The sequence below is a fragment of the Cryptomeria japonica genome, chromosome 6 (assembly GCF_030272615.1).
Source record: "Cryptomeria japonica chromosome 6, Sugi_1.0, whole genome shotgun sequence".
Lineage (NCBI taxonomy): Eukaryota > Viridiplantae > Streptophyta > Pinopsida > Cupressales > Cupressaceae > Cryptomeria > Cryptomeria japonica.
Window position 1 is genome coordinate 535,978,801 of NC_081410.1, and position 17,115 is coordinate 535,995,915.

General features: G+C 34.6%; 1 protein-coding gene across 1 annotated transcript in view; it reads right to left on the minus strand.

Annotated features, from left to right (window-relative positions):
• LOC131057734 (probable beta-1,3-galactosyltransferase 12) overlaps nt 1–16,797 on the minus strand; it is a 136,936-nt gene extending 120,139 nt beyond the window's left edge. Inside the window, exon 1 of the mRNA XM_059222135.1 lies at nt 16,416–16,797. Within this exon, the coding sequence (XP_059078118.1) occupies nt 16,416–16,797 (382 nt within the window). The remainder of the gene's footprint in view (nt 1–16,415) is intronic.
• Nucleotides 16,798–17,115: the final 318 nt, after the last annotated feature.

A 17,115-nucleotide genomic window follows, 5' to 3' on the forward strand; every position in this document is an offset into this window, starting at 1 on the left:
TTTATGGCTTGTTATAAAACATAAAATCTAGTGAAAGTATTTAGTGCATGGTATGGTGTAGCATTATTTAATGTAATTTGAGGAGAATATGGGCTATTTATTATATATTTCTTATAATAAAAAGGCAATTTAGTTCAAAGTAGATAAACAAATATTAAATAAATAATGTATTTATATTATGAAAGGTAGAACAATTATGTTGTACTGAAAAGATTCAATATTATAAAAAACTAATTATAATATTTACCTTTTCATTAAGAAATATAGAAGGGATTTGTATAGTCGACATTTTTTAATTATGATCAATATAATGTTGTTGTAAGAGTCACACCCAAATTCCCGTAATTCCATTTCTAATGGCATCTATTTTTCTAGGGGATATTAAATAATAGGTGAAGTGAGTGGCGAAGACACTTCAACTTATTCTTACCCCCACAATAGGCTCATCCCTTAATACATGTAAATATATGACCAATATTGGCTATATTTACAAGAATCACATTCATAGAACTGATTCTATGTGTTTTACTTTGTCAAAACACATAGACTCACAAATGTCCAAGATTAGAGTATAAATTTTCACCTATTTATCATTATAGGAATTGTAATTACTTAATTTTCCAGGAGGTTAGAAACACAACAGTCCTTTGTGGGCATGAAAGATTCTCATACAAGTTTAGAATAACATAGTCTTTAAAATTTGATCAAACTTCCAAAAATTCTTAGGAACTCTTACTTAAAGTTAACTACAACTATCATATGGAAGATGCCATTACAATAAGAATAGTGAATTTAATATTTATATGATAATGAATTTAGTATATTTTGACTTCTAGTATTAACACTATAAAGAAAGGTGGTTGTAATAATCATACATATCAAATGAATATTAATAAAAACTATTAAATTCGTAGAGCATTGTGTTTGTCAAAACATGCATAATGAACAATTATTTTATTGGTAATTTTTTGGTGATCTTGGTCGATTACATAAAATGCAAGTGATCTATTTTGATAGCATAGTGTATGCTCCTGCCTTCGACAATGAGGATAAATTCCCCAATGAACAAACCACCAAAAGGGAAAATACCTTCAAATATATCAAAGTGTTCTAGGGCTTCAACTAGTTGAGGCCATCATTAAAAAAGGAATCCCAAAAATGTTTTGTGCAAGAATCTCATCATTGAGGAATAATCAATCAAATTCATAACATATTATAAGAAAGCATAAACCACATAATCGTAAGAAAGGAAGCAAAGAGGACCTTGAAGAAAATATACATTTATCACCAACCTAATTTCTATGTCCCCATTCATGCAATCAAACTTAAACAACTTTCTTAACTTATTTGTATCATATGGTCTATCAAGAGTGGTATTTTTATTTGGTTCCCTCTTTTTATGGATTTTGTAATTAAACATGGATTGTAACTGGCAATGGCCAACACACAAATGCAAGAAAACTATTTCTAAAACAATGAGTTACGTAATGAAGAAAGTCTAAATAACTGACCTCCAAATGATCCAATGAATACTTAATTGAAAAACAAAACACATTATGTTATCATTATCATTTCATTCATTAAATGTCGCATCGGTTCATAATCAAAGAGTACTTCTTGATCTACTCACCAATAATCTCCACGTTAATGTAATTTTCTTTCTGAATCCTTTATCAAACTCATAATCTCTAGAATTCTTTTGTTAAATAAATAATAAAATATTTCATGGTACAACTACAAAAATTTTAATGATGATTTTTTTTATTGTCATATTTGCAAGTCAATCCACCACCTTATTAGCATACATGTAGTAATGTCTAATTTTATATGCAACAAATTTCAGTAAATTTTTATTGATATGAGAAATAATATATTCTAGTTACCAAATTGTTGAGCTTTTCTTGAATGATATATTGGTGAAGACCATAAATTCTCCTTCAATTTGAAGATCTAAAGTGTACATTTTAAAGCTAGTTATAGGCCAAGGAGGAGACCATTCTCTAGTTATATTTTAAAGCTAGTTATTCGTTGTGTCATTTGGAACTTTTTTGGAAGCAACAAATATAATCCTTCCTATGTGATCCTTGATAATAACCCCACACTGCATTTCCCTAGATCACCTTTACAAGCTCCATCAAAATTAAGCTTAAACCAACTAGGAGGTGGTGGAGAACATTTAACTATTTTTTGTTTAACTTCTTCATTCAAGATTTAGTAAATTTTTGTGGAAGAGATTTCAAAAGGTTTCATTTCTTTAGGATCATATTATCCCACAAAGTGAAGGTTTTTTGACATGGGGATGATCTAATTAGGTAAAATTGAAATTTCATCTTCTTGACCACCTTAGTAACATTGTACTTTTTCTTTTTGAAAATTTTGTTGTTTTTTTCTACCCAATTTTTCTAAATAAGGATAGCTGGACTTGATTCCGGAGTAGAAGCATAAGCATAATCCATGAAAAGTGTAGTCCATGAGTAAAAGAGGAGAAAAAGAGTGTTGGAAAAAAATATCTTCCTAGGCCTACATGTTTCGAAACCACTTCCAACACATTGGAGTGAACCGATAATTTAGTAACAAATGATTTTTATCTTCATAGGCAAAGCCACATAGAACACAAGGAAACAATGTAGTTACATACCTATCATGTTCAACTCATACCTATAAGGATTATGTACTTCAATTCTAACTATGTAGAAGCACCTACCTTGTGAAGGATAACTAAACTCCAACATAACTTAGCAAGCTACTTGGTAAGAGATGGTTATGATTTAAGAACCATGTAGCCATCCTTTACATTTTATTGCCTTGATTTGGACCCTAACTAGATTTTAGTCCAACATCTTCTATTGAATAAAGCATTTATATTTTATTGAACTCTATTTGAAATAGTTTGATTTGTTCCAAAAAGAAAGGAAATGATGTAATATATTTTCATGGGGCAACTGGAGATTAATCTTAATATTAGTATTGTTTTGGTTGAGATTAACATAATTGAAATTGTTCATTTCTTTAAAAAAAATAAAGTTTTCTTTATGGGATTTTTTTAAGAGTGATTATATATTTATAATCAAATTTGTGAAATAAATATTACACCAAAGTAAAAAAGAAGTTAGTTTATTGAATGAATAATATTTCAATGTTTTAAAATCTTTATCCCTTACACAAAATAAAGTCAAATTTGCAATTAACTATTTTTTCAAATTAATAATATTATTTTTTAAAAGATAAATTTATTATTCATGCAAAATAATATTGAAAAGAAAAATCTAAATTACTTCCAATTTATTATGTTTTACATTTATATCTTTATTTTTCTCATTTCCTCCACTTAAATATTTTGTAGATAACTAATTAAAGTAAGCATATTAAGTCATTGATGTTATTTTATGTGTACAAATTATAGTGGTTTAATAGACACCATTCATCATATTTATATATATACAAATTCAAAAGTATTGGTTCAACAAATAATTCAAAAAATCAATGTAATACATAATAAATCAAGATGTTAAAATGAATGTAAAACAACAACAAACGTTAAACATCAACTTTTTATTTTGTATACAAAACTCAACCTTTTTCTTATAATTTTAAAAACTTATCTTAAAATTTAAAAATTCCATACATTTCAACTCATCAAAATCATCCTTAATTAACTAAAATAATAAATAAATTTTTTAAAAATTAAACAGATCTATCTCTCATTTTTTTTTGTATTAAAAATTGAGAGATCAAAATATAGAGAGTTTATACAAAAAAACCATGGGAGGCGGAGCCTCAACCATCAAGCATTAAGGTCAGAGACACTAACTGACTAAACATATACACTCATCCATCTACCAAAAAGAGTCATGAAGGAAAGTATTTAGCATTATATAGTATTCGAGAAAGCAGACTAGGAACACATTAATTGTTACAGCAGCATACTAGGCATCTATTGAAGAATCTCATCCTGCTTTTCCAACCACGTGGTCCAACCTTGTGGACCTTCCATCCACACCACCTTCTTCCAATCTAGGATCTGAGTAAACATCTCGAGCTTGTCAAAGTAGGGACCTCTGTTATCCTCAATTTCCTTGGTCAACTTCTTTAGTGCATCATCAAAGGCAGTCTGATTTTCTGCAATCCTAGCCCATTCAAATCCATCTTTCATCTCATAAATGAACATAGTTGCATGGCCATCCCTGAGGAAACACAATAAATTTTCCCTCTTGACATTCATCAAGAAACATATCTGCACAATAATTTTATAACGTATGAGTTTTCTAAAAAACCCAGTAAGAGATCTATCATTGCCTTGGAACTTTTCCTCATTTTGAAATTTCCAAATAAACAAAAGTATGAAAGAAGAAAGAATTTGCCAGAATAGGTTAGCATCCTTCTTAAGCTCACGAATGAAACCAGTAATAATATCAAGAGCATAGACATGTTTAGTAAGGGAGATTCCAAACATCAACCAGATCTCTTTAGCAAAAATGTAGTCGAGAAAAATGTGTTGTGTCGTCTCAGGCTTCCTACAAATAGAGCATAAGTCGTAAGCAACCAATTTATTTCTAATAGGTAGTCTATCCAACATGAGTTGCCACCTGAAGCATTTGATCTTAGGGGGGATGGGAGACTTCCATAGTTTGTCAAAAATTTTCTACCAAGCAGAGGTATTAGAGTCAACATACCAAAGGGAGTTAATGTGATCGACCACCGAGGTGTCATAGTTGAGCAATTTGTAAATAGACTTGGCTTTGATCTTGGAGAGGAGGGAACCATCCTTCAAAAGGAATGAGAGGTATCTATGACCATCTACATTCGTGTTCCTGGGAAGATTGAGACAAGCACAGACATTTTTAATCATATTGTAGGTTCTCTTGTGCGAGGTAGGGAGGCCATACTCATTACTAAGATCCTCCCAGCTAAAGAGATTATCATGTTCCAAAATGTCTATAAAATACTTAATGCCCTTATTATACCAGCACCTAGCAGAGAATCCTTGGGTTAAGGCAAGGGGTTTAGAATTATGGTAGGGATTCCACCATATTGATCTCTCCCCATGCAGAGTGTTATTATAGTCAATGCTAGAGTTGACAATAAGTTTGCGCACATGCTCCCAAGCTTTCCAGATGGACTTAAACACCCAAGTGCCTTGGACAAACACAGAGAAACCGCCTACTACCAGATCACTAAAGGGGAGGGCTTTCCAAGATTTGGCAAGCTTGGGGACACCATTTTGAATGTTATTTCTGACAAGAATCTTCCAGAATTCTTGTCCTTCCAAAGTATGAAATACCCATTTGGCAGTAAGGGAAATTCGTTGCGTTCTGAGATCCTTAAGACCCATCCCACCAAGTTTCTTATCTATGTGGCACCAGATCCATTTGACCATGTGGGCCTTTCTTTTACCCTTTCCATCAAACCAAGGAAGTGTCTGATAGATTTTTTGATTTCAAAAACATCTAAACAAAGATGTAGTATATACTATAGGAAGAAAGGATCTTCTGGTAGACTTGAATCCTACCAGCCAGGTGTTGGCATTATAACAGACAAGGAGAGATTGTTGGCATTTCAATAAGGATATTGAGAAGGTTGTTGATGATTATGGATATAACTGATCAAGGATGTTTACTGTCTTAATATTATTATTTTGTCATTGATGTCAAGAAATTGATTTTCTAATTCAGTATGATGTTGCCATATCTTAAGAAGTTTGATTTGATGAGTATAAAGATGTCGGTAAAAGACATAGACAAAATGTGATGAATAAGGAGAGGAATAAGTTATTCAATGGGCAACTATTACCGAGTTAGACAATGATGAGATCATGATGTTTAGATTGTTTGGATATCCTACATATGTTGTTAATTGTAAGGTTAATACTATACTATGTTACCGAGCAAAGAACCTAGTCGGTAAACCCTAAGGAACCTAGTCGTTAAACCCTAAGGTTATCGCTATCGGTTAATGAAGGCAGAATGTCTACCGAGTGAAGTTTAATATTTACCGAGTTGCAACCGGGTAGTAATAGAATGTATTGAATGAATAAAAGCATTATTTAACGAAGGAAGCTGATGATATGGAACTGATTAAATGATTGGTATGCCATGAATGAAGTTTGTTATAGAATCTATGGCAAAGGAAAACGGTAGGAAGATCTACAGCTCAGGTTGAACCACAATACCCTAGCACAAGTTCCAAGAAATGTATGCCAGTTCCAAGGCGGGGTAAAACATTTTTCAGATCGAAGGATACATTGAACCTGGTCAAGATTGAAGATCTGATGGCTATGATTGATCATGGGAAATGTGATCAAGGAGATTAAGTGGTTGGCAAATTGTTTATAAATAAGGAACTATTGATAAACAATGTATGCGGGCAAGTGTATGCACAGGGATGCTACATAGTGATTACCGAGCACAGAAGCTTGAAGACCTATTTGAATAACAGAGTATAGAGCCTAGCAGATGGACAAGATAAAGTTCTATGTCTAGATTGTATTGAGCAAATAAGAATCTGCTTTAGCATTTTAGATGTGAAGTTGCAAATAGATTTTTATTATTGTTATTTTGTGAAGTGATAGAAAATCTCTTAACCGAGTGGACTTAATAGTCTTATTTGTAAAATCCTCTAGCAAGATGACATTCTGATTGAGTGTTTGAAATCCTTTAACAAGGTCACTTCTAACAAGGTGAAGATCCTAACAGATCTGAGGGAAATCCCTTAACCAGGTCACATCTAGCAATGTGTTTGTAATCTTTAATAGGATTTTCTTTTAACAGAGCATACTCTAGAAGAGTATATTTCTTAGTGGGTCTGAAATCCCACAATGGTTTTTTCCCTATTTGGGTTTCCATGTTAAATCTGGTGTTATGAGTTTTATGATGTTTATATGCTTTTGAGTTTGCATGTTTAGCAGTTTTGGTTATATTATGGAAGTATATGTTACCGAGGTTGAATCTGTTGTTTTTATGAAAGATTAAGGTTGTATGATTCACCCCCCCCTCTCATCTTATTAGCTTGGCATCTGTACTTAACATTAAGTATCAGATATATCAATTGGTATCAGAGCTTTGGACTCCAGAAGAAAATTTTTAAAGGTACTTGAGGCAAAGATCCAAAGATGTATAAGAGGGATCCAAAGATGTATAAGAGGGATGCATCGAAGCTAAACAAGTCAAGTTTCTCTACATGGCAGAAAAGGATGAAGCTGCACCTATCAGGAGTTGGAGAATATGTTGTATATTATCTGGAGAATGATTTCATTAAACCAAGCACCTATCCATTGACAATGGAAGAGATAAAAGAAAATCAAGAACATATCCAAGCAATGATTGAAATAACATCTCCATTGATAGACTCAGAGTTTAATGATCTAGAAGGCTGCAATGATGCAAAGGCAATGTGGGACAAGCTCATATCTATGTATGGTGTTGATGAACATGTTCAAAGAGAAAAAGTGGATAGTCTAAGAGGACAACTTGAATCTATGAGGATGAATGAAGGTGAGAACATAACCCAGTACAATACAAGACTAAAGGAGATTGTCAATCAAATCAAAGGAGCAGGTGGAACTATTGAAGAAAAGGATATAACAAGTAAGTTGTTAAGAACCCTTCTACCAGCTTATGCAATCTGAGTCTCTGCAATCAATGAATTGAGGTCTATACCCAATATGCCAGTTTCTTTAGATGCTACTATTGGTAAGCTACATGCATTTGAGTTAAGTAACTTTGATAACAGTGGGTCATCGGTAAATAAAGTTGAATCTGCATTTAGTTCTTTTCATATTGGTGAATCTGATGATTACAATGATAGAATGAGTAAGTACACTAAAGGGGATCATAGTGGAGAAAGTGAAAGATTTCACAAGAACATGGAAGAAGTACACAAACTGTATGAGGAAATCAGAAAGCAAGAAGAGTTTGAAGCACTATTAGCTAGAAGGTTACCGAGAGGCAAAGGTAAGTATAAAGGAAAACTACCTTTGAAATGTTTCAATTGTGATAAGATGGGACATATGGCTTCTAACTCTCCTGTCAAAGAATCTACTGAAAAGAGAGATTACCGAGATGATAGACAGAAAGATAATCATTACAGAGGACACTGAGACTTCAGAAGAAGAGATAGAAAGTCATGCTTAATAGCCAATGAGGAATCCAATGATGATAAATTAGATGAAACTGATGCAGAGGAAGTAGTTTATGTGGCTATCAAAGATGGATCAGATGAAGAAAGGTGTGAAGAAAAAGCCCTAATATCTCACATAAATACTAATGATTCTTGGATCATAGATAGTGGATGCTCACATCATATGACAGGTGACAAACACAAGTTTGTTATGTTAGAAGATTATGATGGAGGTTATGTAAGATTTGGTAACGATGCACCATGTCTGGTAAAAGGTAAAGGATCTATAACACTTCTTGACAATGCAAGATGCAATGATGTTTATTGGGTTGAAGGATTGAAATACAATTTGTTGAGTGTAGCACAACTAAACAATACAGGTTACCGAATAGAATTTCAGAAAGGAATTGTCAAAGTTCATGAAAAGCATGGAAAGTTAGCTGCTACTAGGACACAAACAAAAGGTAACACATTTCACCTTGACTCAACTCAGAACAAGTGTCTATATGCAAAGATAGATGATACCTAGTTATGGCATAAAAGGTTTTGTCATGTAAATTTTGATAATCTGATCAAAATAAGCAAGAAGCACCAAGTAAGAGGTCTACTGAGTCTTGAGAAACCCGAGAATGCTATGTGTCGAGGATGCCAGATGGGTAAAATGACAAGATCAAGCTTTACAAGTAAGTCCTACACTTCTAAGGGAATTTTAGATCTTGTGCACACTGATCTTTGTGGTCCTATGAAAGTTCAAAGTTATTATGGTGACAAATATTTCATATTATTTGTGGATGATTACTCAAGGATGATGTCAGTAATGTTTTTAAAAGAAAAATCAAAAGCTTTTCAAATGTTTAAATGGTACAAGGCAAGAGTTGAAAATGAAACAGGAAGACAACTAAAATGTCTTAGATCAGATAGAGGAGGATAGTTCACATTTGATGAGTTCAACTTATTCTGCAATGATCATGGTATAAAAAGACAAGTCTCTGCACTGAGAACTCCACAGCAAAATGGGATAGCTGAGAGGAGAAACATATCTATTGTGGATTGTACTAGAACCTTGATGATTGAAAAGAAAGTGCCACAAACATTTTGGAGAGAAGCAAAAGCACAGTAGTTTACACCCTGAACTGAGTACAACTAAAGAAAGGAACTTTGAAGACACCATATGAAATCTCGTATGACAAGAAACCTAATGTAAGTTACTTCAAAATCTTTGGAAGCAGATGCTATGTACACAAAGATGATAGAAATAGAAAGTTTGATCAAAAAATTGAAGAAGGAACATTTCTAGGTTATTCTTCTAGAAGCAAAGCATTTAAATGGTTGATCAAATCATCTAACAAAATAGTAGAAAGTGCAAATGTGAAAATTGATGAATTTACAGAAAGAAATGATGAAATAAACTCCAAAGAACCAGAAGATTATGATGAATTTGTCTATGTTCAACCAACAAGTCTTACCGAGAGAACTGCAGAAGAAAACGAAGAGAATATCCAGTTACCGAGTGATGAAGAAGATCATACAGAGCCTACCAAGCCTGTATTAGCCAAGTATGTCAGCAGACATCATGCATCAAGTCAGATTATAGGAGATAAGGATGATCCAGTAATGACACGGAACAAACTGAGACATAACACATGTCTGATATCTGAATTTGAACCGAGAATAGTGAAAGAGGCATTCAATAGTGAAGATTGGATAAATGCTATGACAGAAGAGATTGATCAAATCAAGAAGAATGACACATGGACATTGGTCCCAAGATCGAAGGACAAAAATGTAATCAGTACAAAATGGATTTTCAGAAACAAGCTGAATGAAAAAGGTGAGGTCATTCGAAATAAAGCAAGACTAGTTTGCAAAGGTTATGCCCAAGAAGAAGGAATTGACTATAGTGAGACTTTTGTACCTGTGGCTAGACTTGAAGGAGTAAGAACATTGTTGGCATATGCTGCTTTCAAAAATCTCAAGGTATATCAAATGGATGTCAAATCTGCATTTCTTAATGGTATATTAGAAGAAGAAGTTTTTATTGAACAACCTGAAGGATTTGTTGAAGACAAGAATAAATATCAGGTATGTAAATTGAACAAAGCTTTATATGGTTTGAAACAAGCACCTAGAGCATGGTATGAAAGATTGCACTCTTATTTAATCAAGATTGGTTTTATAAGAACAAGTGAAAACAACAATATGTACATGAAGAATGATGAAAATGGAATACTGATCTCAACCATATTTGTTGATGATAGTATATTTTGTGGAAATGACTCTCTCTGCAAGAACTTTGGAAATGAAATGAGCAAAGAATTTGAGATGTCATTAATCGGTGAGATAAAGTATTTTATAGGTTTATAAATACTGCAAATGAAAGATGAGATTTTCATTACTCAATCCAAGTACATAAAGGAAATCTTGAAGAAATTTGGAATGGAGGATTCAAAACCAGTAAGTACTCCTATAACTACCAACTGTAAATTATCAAAGAATGATGAATCTGCATCTGTTGATGAGACACTTTACCAATCCATGATTGGAAAGCTACAGTATGTTGTTCATAGCAGGCCAGATATAGCACATGCAGTAGGTATAGTTGCAAGATTCTCTACAGATCTTAAGGAAACACACATGACAACAATCAAGAGAATTTTTAGATACTTGAAAGGCACTGAGGATTCTGGCTTAGTATATCAGAAAGGAAATGACTTTGATTTAAAAGTTTATACTGATGCTGATTGGGCAGGCAACATTGATGATAGAAAAAGCACAAGTGGAGGAGCTTTCTTTTTAGGAGAAAGACTAGTGAGTTGGCTTAGCAAGAAACAAGGATGTGTTTCACAGTTAACAGCAGAAGCTGAATATGTTGCTGCAGCATTGAATTGTAACAATATAGCATGGATCAAACAATTGTTGGAAGGTATAAATGAAAAAGTTACCGAGTCAGTAACTATATTCTGTGACAATACTAGTGCCATTAACATTTCAAAGAATCCTGTTATGCACTCTAAGACAAAGCACATCTCTATCAAATATCATTATCTTAGAGAAGAAGCTCAAGAGAAGAAAGTGGTGTTGGAGTATGTTAGCACAAAGGAACAAATAGCAGATATCTTTACCAAGCCACTACCAAGGAACACTTTTGAGTATCTCAGAAGTAAGTTAGGGGTCCGACCCATATCTTCCATTCACTGACCAAGTTCAGTGAACGCATCAATTTGATGACTCTATAGAATATCTTTTAGGAGTTGATGTTGATTTACACACTTTAGGATGTTTTCTAATGGTGTACAGGAAACAATACAGGGAACAGGAATTGAAGACAAAATGCTCTGACCAAGACTAAGTTGACACATAACAGCAGGAAATAACTTCATATAGGAAGAAATTATGTTTTAGTTCTTTACTTTTTGGCATTGTTGTTAAAGGGGGAGAATACTGAAGAAAAGAGAAGAAGACTAATGTATAGGGGAGAAGACTGATGACAGGGGGAGAGCATTTCAGCATTTCAGAATATCACAACAATCCGAATCAATTAGGTCAAATCAATTAGTTTTGCCATCAATGCCAAAGGGGGAGATTGTTGGCATTATAACATACAAGGAGAGATTGTTGGCATTTCAATAAGGATATTGAGAAAGTTGTTGATGATTATGGATATAACTGATCAAGGATGTTTACTGTCTTAATATTATTATTTTTTCATTGATGTCAAGAAATTGATTTTCTAATTCAGTATGATGTTGCCATATCTTAAGAAGTATGATTTGATGAGTATAAAGATGTCAGTAAAAGACACAGACAGAATGTGATGAATAAGGAGAGGAATAAGTTATTCAATGGGCAACTATTACCGAGTTAGACAATGATGAGATCATGATGTTTAGATTGTTTTGATATCCTACATATGTTGTTAATTGTAAGGTTAATACTATACTATGTTACCGAGCAAAGAACCTAGTTGGTAAACCCTAAGGAACCTAGTCGATAAACCCTAAGGTTATCGCTATCGGTTAATGAAGGAAGATGATGAGCTAGAACTGATTAAATGATTGGTATACCATGAATGAAGTTTGTTAAAGAATCTATGGTAAAGGAAAATCGGCAGGAAGATCTACAGCTCAGATTGAACTGCAATACCCTAGCACAAGTTCCAAGAAATGTATGCAAGTTCCAAGGCGGGGTAAAACATTTTTCAGATCAAAGGATACATTGAACCTGGTCAAGATTGAAGATCTGATGGCTATGATTGATCATGGGAAATGTGATCAAGGAGATTAAGTGGTTGGCAAATTGTTTATAAATAAGGAACTATTGATAAAAAATGTATGAGGGCAAGTGTATGCACAGGGATGCTACATAGTGATTATCGAGCACAGAAGCTTGAAGACCTATTTGAATAACAAAGTATAGAGCCCAGCAGATGGACAAGATAAAGTTCTATGTCTAGATTGTATTGAGCAAATAAGAATCTGGTTTCACATTTTAGATGTGAAGTTGCAGATAGATTTTTATTACTATTATTTTGTGAAGTGATAGAAAATCTCTTAACCGAGTGGACTTAACAGTCTTATTTGTAAATCCCTCTAGTAAGGTGAAATTTTGATTGAGTGCTTGAAATCCTTTAACAAGGTCACTTCTAACAAGGTGAAGATCCTAACAGATCTGAGAGAAATCCCTTAATCGGGTCACATCTAGCAATGTGTTTGTAATCTTTAACAGGATTTGCTTTTAACTGAGCATACTCTAGAAGAGTATATTTCTTAGTGGGTCCGAGATCCCATAGTGGTTTTTTCCCTATTTGGGTTTCCACGTTAAATCTGGTGTTATGAGTTTTATGATGTTTATATGCTTTTGAGTTTGCATGTTTAGCATTTTTGGTTATATTACTGAAGTATTTGTTACCGAGGTTGAATCTGTTGTTTTTATGGAAGATTAAGGTTGTATGATTCACCCCCCCCTCTCATCTTATTAGCTTGGCATCTGTACTTAACATTAAGTATCAGATCTATCACCAGGGAGAAAACCCTATTGTTCCACTTGTTAAGCTTTTTATCAATCTTTTCTTTTACCCAAATCCACATTTCTTTAAGAGAGGGAGAGACAGAGAAAGGGATACCAAGGTATCTAACTATTTTATTGGGTCCTCCCCATGAGTATCCAAACTGCTGAAGCCAGTCTGGGGATTTCTCTTTCCACCCAAGTAGAATAGATTTGGAGTTGGAGATACGAGCACCAAAGGCTCTACCAAAGGTGTCAAGTTTTTGATTGAGGAAGTCAATGTTATGCCTAGAGAGCTCCAGGAAGAGCGAGGTATCATCAACAAACTGAATGTTGAGCAATTCAGAGTCATCTGACATCTTAATGCCATGAACTCTAGGAGATAGGGTGTCATCTCTTAGGAGGTAGAATAAGGCATCCGAGGCAATAACAAACAGAGCAGGGGCAAGATGGCAGCCCTGCCTAATGGATCTAGAAAGAGGAATAGGCTGAGAGAAAGTCCCATTAACTTCAATGAGGGTGGAGGCATCTTTGAGGAGTATTTGAACATATTTACAGAACTCACTAGGGAAACCAAAGGCTTTAAGCATCATGAGGATGAAGTCCCATTCCACCCTATGATAGGCTTTCTCAAAGTCAACAAGGAACATGGCAAAATCTTGATTAGAAGTCTTGGCCCATTCCATAGATTCCCAACTAGTGACAAGGTTCTCCAAGATATACCTACCTTTAATGAACCCAGTTTGGGTAGAACAGATGAACTTGAAAAGAATTTTCTCAAGGCGAGAAGCTAGGGCTTTGGATAGGATTTTATATGAGACGTTAATGAGGGTAATTGGCCTCTAGTTTTTTATGAGGGCTTTGTCCCCATCTTTTGGGATAAGTTTAACAATGCCCCTATTGATGGACTCCCCAAAGGTGCCAGTATCAAGAGCTTCAATGTATTTGTCATAGAGGTCTTTACTGGCCCACTCAATGTTGGCTTTGTAGAATTAAACAGGGAGTCCATTAGGGCCTGGGGCCTTATTATCCTTGAGAGCCTTAATGGCATCAACAATTTCTTGCATAGAGATCTTGGTCTTGAGAAGGAGAGCTTCATTATTAGAGATCCTTTTTGGGATAATGTTATTACTGTATATGGTGAAAATGGATAATAATAATAACGATATTGAAAGGCTAAATGAATTCAACCACAAAACCCTAGCCTAACAACAACAAAGATCCACCATAACATATGAAGATTACCTAAGACAATGCAAATCAAATGAAATCACAAAGATTATACCATCACATGTCCAATAGGGTTTGGATCTCCATTCTTCCTATCTCCATTGATCTTGCTTGATATATTTTCTCTCAGATTTTATGTGCACAAGAGCTCAACAAAGAATGGAATGTGGTTGCAAGTAGGATCGCATATGCCAAGTAGTCAATTGATCAAGTAGTCAGGTAGTTCATCAGGATGATTGATTAGAATGATTGATTAGGGTTGATAATGAAGGAAGCATCTCCTTATATAGAAGACACTATATGAAATGGAGGGATAAGATTGAGAGGTGTAAAAGGAGGTTGGCTATGATTAGAGGGTAGGTAAAAGAAATAATAAAATAATGAAAGGGGTAGGTAGTGTAGAAATTAAGAGATGAATGACATGTGTCATGGGTAGAAAAGGTTAATGAATTAATTAAATAAATAAAGATTTATTTAATTAATAGAAGGAAAGGGATCAATTAAATAAATAAGATATTTATTTAATTTAGGAAAAGGATAATTTAAATTAATAAATGTATTTATTTAAATGAGAAATAGGGCTAGAAGAGGATAAATGAATTAATTAAATAAATAAAGATTTATCTAATTAATAGAAGAATTAAGCTTAGACTGGACAATTTTGGGTGTCTACAATTACATCTATTTCTAGCATCTTTCGAAGCTTCATTATCCTCTAAGGTAAAGAGAGTCTTATAAAATATTTCAAAAGCATCTTTGATATCATTGATATTTAGGAGTTCCTTGTCCTCTACTATGATTTTGTCAATTTTCTCTCTGTTATGTTTTTGTTTGAGAAGGTTAAAGAAAACATTGGAGCCAGTGATTACAGGCTCTGATGAAGGCACCCCTGATTTTGATCTGTTGATGTTTCCTAAGGATGTCTCTAGCCTGAGAAACCCATTCAGCCAAGGTAGAGGAAGAAGGTTGTAATTGAATTTCAAGTTCCAAAGAGTGGAGTTGATCAGTGAGAATTTTTTCCAGAAATCTATAATCCTTGGCTTTCTTCTAACCAATAGTTTGGAATATTTTCTGCCAAGAGGAGTTGTTCCTATTCCATCTGAGAGTGTGGGATTGGGGATGTTGACTCTGCATGTTAAAGAGTCTAACCATTTTAATGGAAATTAGGACATCCTTGTCTTTCAACAGGGAGGTGTTTAGGATAAACTTCTTACTGCAAGGATTGTTGCTGGAGATGGAGTTCCTAGTATTAATGATAGCTATGATAGGAAAATGGTCGGATAAAGTCACTGGCAAGACAGCCACCGAGTTCCCCAAGTGGTAAGGGGAAAAGGAAAAGTAATATTTATTGACATAGAACCTATCTAATCTGGAGTAGATTCGGCTAGGGCCTTGTTGAAAGTTACACCAAGTGTACCATAGGGTAGAGGTTTCAGATTTGTTTCCCTCAAGGGGATCGAATAGATGCATTTGTTTCTTAAACCTATCCCAATGAGGTTTCTCTAGGCTTTTCCATTCGAAAGGAATACCCCCGGCCTTATCATCTTGGTTTTCAATCATGTTAAAGTCTCCAGCCATAACCCAGGGGATACTCGGGAGGGATACCAACCAATTCCAGAGGGACATTCTTTCCCTGTAATCATTAGGTGCATATCTAGAACATACACCAAAACAAGAGCCTCTAATATCCAAGGTAGCCTAGACCACTCTGTTACATGGGGAGATGCCCCTAATCCTAATGTAATTCGCCAACTTAGGGTTAATGAGAAGACCAACTCCACCCTTTCCTTTAGCATGATTGGTGCATATTTTGATTGCATCTCTCCAGATAAAGTCAAGCACAGTGTCAAGAGAGAACTCAACAACTTTAAGGTCTTGAAGCATCAAAAAGTCTATATTTTTATGACAGTTCAGAAACCTTTTAATAACAAACTTCCTATCAGGCGACTCCAGGCCTCTAATATTCCATGAGATGTACTTCATGAGAGAAGAGGATTAAGAGGGACTGCTAGAGAGAGCATTTTGATCTCCAAACTTTTTCTTATTCTTGGAACCAACAAGTCTACCTTTCTTCTTAGCCATGGAGGATCCTTTCGTGAGGTCATCATCATTCTCACTAAGCTCAGTTGGCTCAGTCTTGCCATTTGCATTTTCTCCAATGTTAGACCCAGACATTTGGGAGCCTGGAAAGCTAAGGAGCACTAAGCTAGACTTAATGTCTTCTAGACCCGTATTAGCATAAATAACTTCAATAACATGGTTGTCCTCTATCTCATTGAACATAGATGATGTTGAGGGGTTGGTGGTGTTAACATCAGGGGTAAACCCTGCCGATAATGTGGAGTCAGATAGTTTGGGAGTCCCAGACTTGAGCATCATTTTTGCATGATTATCACTCATGCTAACATCACCAACACCACGATCAAAATTTTCCAAATTTTTAACCATATTTTTAACCAAGGAATTGCTCGGGGTTTGAGAAGCAGTTGGTATGTCATCATTCGTAGGGATGGGGTACTTACTAGTGGCCACCAATTGGTTGGGGTTTTGATCACCAGCACAGATTTGATTCAAGGCGAGTTGATGGGCGTTTTTTCGTCTTCACTTCCTTGATGTGACCGTTTGAAAACAGTTAGAAAGCAAATCCTCAAGAATTTTTGTGGGAGGGGAAACAGGGTTGTGGGGTTTAGATATCATAGTTGTGTTGTCAACATTCATTTGATTCAATTCAACGGGGTTGAGGCTAGGAGCTGAGTCTAAGGTGGG